A 5,301-nucleotide genomic window follows, 5' to 3' on the forward strand; every position below is an offset into this window, starting at 1 on the left:
TAAACAGGCCTTGTCCTTAGGTTGTCCTTTTGGTCAAATGTGGCTCTACAAACAGCTCTTTACATGTGTGGGTGAAGTTAGATTAAAAAAATATATTTATACAAAATAATATTTGTATTAGTTCTGCTCTATATGTGAACACTTTAAAAACTGCTCTGAACATAGATACAAGCTTACAATTGCAAGCTCACATAATGACTCATCTATAGACATCATTTAAGGATTTGGGGAGCTATCACACAGGATTAGGCTGCCATATAACCCCAATCATAATTCTAAGAGGGTCATTTTACTCCAGCCGGGACGCCTGTAGCCTTTCTCCAACGCGTTCGTGTTTCCGCGTCTCTGATTGGCCAGGTCATGTGACATGTACGCCCAATCGTGGGACCACAAGTTTCTACACTGGTTAAGCTTAGGCGACTCTTTCGAAGTTGGTTAAGGTTAGAGTTTGTCTTAGAGCGTGGCGATAGAACACCTGCCCTGATTCCAAACTCTAACCTTAACCAACTTCGAAAGAGTCGCCTAAGCTTAACCAGTGATAAACTAGGCGTTAGGTAGTTTGCAGGCTGTTCGACCCGGAAATAGGCGCAGAACTTGCCGTCCCACGATTGGCGCACATGTCACATGACCTGGCCAATCAGAGCGCAAAACGGGAACCCGGAAACGCCGATGCGTTGGAGAAAAGCTACACGCAGCCGGGACTGACAATATTGACCATATTTCCACGGAGGCCGCTTTGCTCTTATGTCATGCTCAGGTTGGGTTCCCGTCCACCCTGTTCCCACCTAAGCATGACATAAGAGCAAAGCGGCCTCCGTGGAAATAATGGTCAATGGGCTAGCAGGTAAACCTCCCATCACGCCAGTGGCCAAAGCATGAGTGCTAAGATGCTCTTGAGTGAAACAGGCTTTACAATCGCAGAGAAACCAAAACTGATTCCAGACCAGCACTCCATATGACAGGATTTACTGAGGCACAGTATTAATAAAAATGTTTGACCCTTTCTGTCATGTTAGTCTGGTCGCAAAAGGGGGAAAACAATTATGGAATCTGAATCCCCCTTGTTTACAACGCCACGAAAAGCTCCAAACATTTCCACAATGATATTTCATATCGTTAGATATTCTATTCCTGTGTAATTCAGCCCATGAGACTTGATAAATGTGAGATAAATTGAGTGAAGTTGTTAATACCCTGTCTAGCTATATGGTATTTATGGTTCAATAAATAGGACTTGTGTTTGAGAGAGAGACATTTATACGGTGAGGAACATATCAAGCGATATCAATCTGTCAACTCTGCACAATGGGCAGGGCTGGGGTCAGTTATGCTCGTCCAATTAAAACAGTTCAGGTACCTAATTGTCATTATTTGGAAAACAATGAACGGAAAAAAAACGGACACAATTATGAATGCGGAACAATGAGACACTTTCAGTCACAGAATGTCTGATTTCACTCACTTCTTAACCCTTTCACTGCCACACGACAGTCGGTTAACACTTTCACTGTGACAATACAGAAGGTTAGCCCTTTACTCCGCGGATGCGGAGCTAATGATGCTAATGATGGAGCATCGCCGTCGGTTGTGTGATAGTAAAGGGTTAACCTTCTGTCGTGTGGCAGTGAAAGGGTTAATAAGGTGACTTAAAATGAACTGTTTAAAGGTGCACTATGCCATTTTGGGAGAATCAGAGAAGTGAAATAATTGTATTTTATATTTTCATAACTGAATAAACAAACTGTCCTCGGAGGAAACTTGGATCCCTTGGAACACTGTTTGAAGATACAACGAAATTAAAACTATACCTGAAAAACGACCCATTGTTGTTTACGAAGAAGGCAGGACCTGCAATTGTATCAAACTAATGGACCTGTCTCAAACCCTGCCCCTTTTCTTGATCCTCCAATCACAACTGTCGCTTACGGTAAGCGACAGTTGTGATTGGAGGATCAAGAAAAGAGGGCAGGGTTTGAGACAGGTCCATTGCAGGCGGGCGGCTCTGCAGATGTAAACAAAACTCCCCTCCCCTGAAACTACACCGTGCACCTTTAACAATCTAACTGCATGGTTCTCATAAAGTCATTATAAGGGATCTTTCTGTCTATATGTTACAGTAAAGCATAGACAATGTTGATGTTTTAAAAATGCTTTTAAGGAAATGTTGCTCCTGTGTGCCACATTGTATACATGCCATATAGCAATAGGTTAATAACACTCTAGCCTGCATACAGTTGTAATGAACAAGCATAGGCTATCTGAACAACATGACATGGTTATTGCAGGGTCTTCATTAGCAAGTTGTATTGTAGGCCATATAGCCTATATACCTTAATGTAATCCCCCCCCCCAATGCTGATTACAAGTGGCTACTTATGATCATTCCTCATAGCTTATTGTGCATTGACTACAATGGTGCATTATTGCTATAGAATTATACAGTGTCCCGTGCTGAGGTGTGTTTTTAAGAAGGAAGATAACAACACCCCCCTCCATTACAACGTGCCCCTGAGTTTGTGGCTTTGTAGGCTAATTGCATAAATGTCCAATAACAGACTCGCAAAATAATAAGTTATACCAATGACTCGCACACGGGCGGGTTGTCGGAATCCTGGCTGTGCATGGAGCTCAGGCCCGTGTCCGAGTCCTCGTCGTTGGTGTCGTTGCGGGACTTGGACCCCAGACCCCGGGCCTGCTCCACCCAGGAGCCACTGTTCTGTTCCACAGCAGCGACCGTCGGCTCAGCCTGAACAGTCACAACAACAACAACCCCGGTGGTGTTGTTCCCTTTGCCGTCTTCCGTGTGTAGAGTGTTGTTATTCACCTGCTCTATCTCCACGGTGTCCACTTTCGCTAATAAATCCAACAGTTCCGTCTCCTTGGCCTCCCACAGTGCCAGACTCAGGTCCATGTCCCCTCTGAGCGCCTCCAAATCCGTGTTCAAACGCAGGCCGATGTATAAACTAGTGTCCAGTTGAGTTTTGATCCTCTCCTCCTCCAAAGACAAGTCGCTCTCCGCCACCAAACTCTCCACACCGGGCTCCGTAGCCTGCAGGCGCCCCGTAGTAGACGCGGTGCCGGTGTTTGGCACAGGCGCGCCTGACGCGCAGAGGTCCACGGAGTCATCCTCCGCCAGACTGTCCGTGTCTCCTCTCCCCGCCGCCGCCGCCAGCTCTTCGCGCCTCCGTTTCATCCACCGCCGGTTGAGTTCCACCTGGATCTCCCCGGTGATGCTCTCCACCAGCGCCTCCCGTTCCGCCACCTCGTCCTGCAGGCGCACCACCTCTTCGCACCTGCGCGCGTATTCCTCGAACTGCGCCAGGGCTTCCGCGGTGAACTGTTGCCGCTGCGCTGCGTCGCGGCGCTCCACTTTACGCGCACAGTCCGAAGAAGAAGGAGCCTGAAGAAGAGCCTCCGAGCTGCTGGAATCCACCATGTATGTGTCCTGCACATAGTTAACACCGTGCCTCTTGATCCTGTCGAAGTGCACTTTGGACTCGTACCTTTCTATCTCCCTGTCCAGCTCCTTGACCCTCTGGACCTGCTGGCGGATGGTGTGGTCCTGGGAGATCACCAGGTGCACCAACGTCTCCATCTTCTCCACCGAGCTCTTGTCTTGTTTGGGAACGGACGTCTCCTCTCTCTTTTTGTTCATTTTATCCAACTTTCTGAACGCCTTCCTGACGACGCGCCTCTGTTTCTCCTGCTGCGACAGGTTGGCCGCGGCGGCGGTCAGCAGGCAGGAGGCGCGCGTCGTCCCGTTACCGTCCTTTATACCGAACAACGGACCGGGACCGCCGCTCTCCCGGCTCGGCACCACCCGCGCCTCGGCGCTCCGGGGTCCGTTGTTCGGTAAGGACGCCTCGTTCTTCACCAGCACGAAGCGCACGTTCTCCTGCTCGTCGCCCCAGGCGCTCCACAGGCGCAGGATCTTGGTCTTGTTGGGCAGGGCGCGCTCGAAGCCCCGCCACTTCTCCACCACGCAGTAGGACTGCGGGGGTCCGGACAGCATGGCGGCCGAGACGCCCTGCCGCAGGTTCTGGTCCTCCAGCAGAACCTTCACCACGTCGGCACACGTCGTGCGCTTGGACAGCCCGGAGACCAGCTTCTCCTCCCGGCAGACCCACACCGAGACCTTACCACTGTCCTCCGAGACCTTACCACTGTCCTCCGGTGACGGCTCCATCATCGGTTCACGTTCCGCCTCTCTGCTGGCGAGGTGTTTATTATCTCCGTCTGATTCGGTTGTTGTAGCTCCAACTATGCAGAGGAAACGTCCGGAAACATTTAGATCTTTATAATATTGAGAACGTTTACACTTCTTCTCCGATTAATGGTTTAAATCCAAACCCGCCCCGTTACAGTTTTCACCTCATGCGCCGAGGCAGCGTCTGAGAAACAAACATCCTAAAGTGTGAACTTGTCCTTTCACTCTCTTGAAGGAATTCCATCTTGTTGGGTGATGAAGTACGTCCAGTCATCTTATCTGAGTGATATATAGGTGCTCGAGCAGCCGATCGTCTTTTCTTCCTGCGATCTCATCATGATTTACTTTCCCAAACCCCGGCGCGCAACTGGAGAGAGGAGAGGAGCGTCCTTCCTTCCCCTTCGGCTGCCTCACCGCGCCTCTCTGATGCGGGACAACACTACTACTTGCTATCCCGAGCAACGGGACACGCCTCCTCAAGTCTCTCTCTCTCTCTCTCTCTCTCTCTCTCTCTCTCTCTCTCTCTCTCTCTCTCTCTCTCTCTCTCTCTCTCTCTCTCTCTGATGTAGCAGTACTGTCTATCTGTATGTCATGTATGTCATATATGTTATGATGAATTGAAAATGGGGGACCCTGATGTAAACAAGATGAAAGTCTTTCTCTGGTCTGCATCCCCTTAACAATTGTGTGTATTGAGCTGTACTGTACTGTACCCATTCTGCAATCTGTTAATAAAGTTTTCAATCAATCAATCACTCTCTCTCTCTCTCTCTCTCTCTCTCTCTCTCTCTCTCTCTCTCTCTCTCTCTCTCTCTCTCTCTCTCCTCTCTCTCTGTCTCTCTCTATCTCCCTTTCTCTCTCTCTCTCTCTCTCTCTCTCTCTCTCTCTCTCTCTCTCTCTCTCTCTCTCTCTCTCTCTCTCTAGGATCGGATTGACTTATCATATTTATAAGGAATCTTCCAAAATAATATTATAAGCAAATATATATATATATATTTAAAAAAAATATATAATCTGGCACCACGAGCCAACGTTATACTTATACTACTGAAGTACATGTGGTCAGGTAGTCTAACTTAAAGGTGCTATAGATC

General features: G+C 48.5%; 1 protein-coding gene across 1 annotated transcript; it reads right to left on the reverse strand.

Moving 5' to 3' along the window:
• Positions 1-1,971: 1,971 nt before the first annotated feature.
• On the reverse strand, positions 1,972-4,611 carry rassf10a (Ras association domain family member 10a). The gene has a single exon (XM_084316195.1). It carries the CDS (start codon positions 4,187-4,189, stop codon positions 2,573-2,575), a length of 1,617 nt encoding a protein of 538 aa, XP_084172321.1. The 5' UTR covers positions 4,190-4,611; the 3' UTR covers positions 1,972-2,572.
• Between the last annotated feature and the right edge of the window lie 690 nt (positions 4,612-5,301).

Source organism: Notolepis coatsorum, assembly GCF_963971535.1.
Source record: "Notolepis coatsorum genome assembly, chromosome: 6".
In the NCBI taxonomy this organism is placed as follows: Eukaryota; Metazoa; Chordata; class Actinopteri; order Aulopiformes; family Paralepididae; genus Notolepis; species Notolepis coatsorum.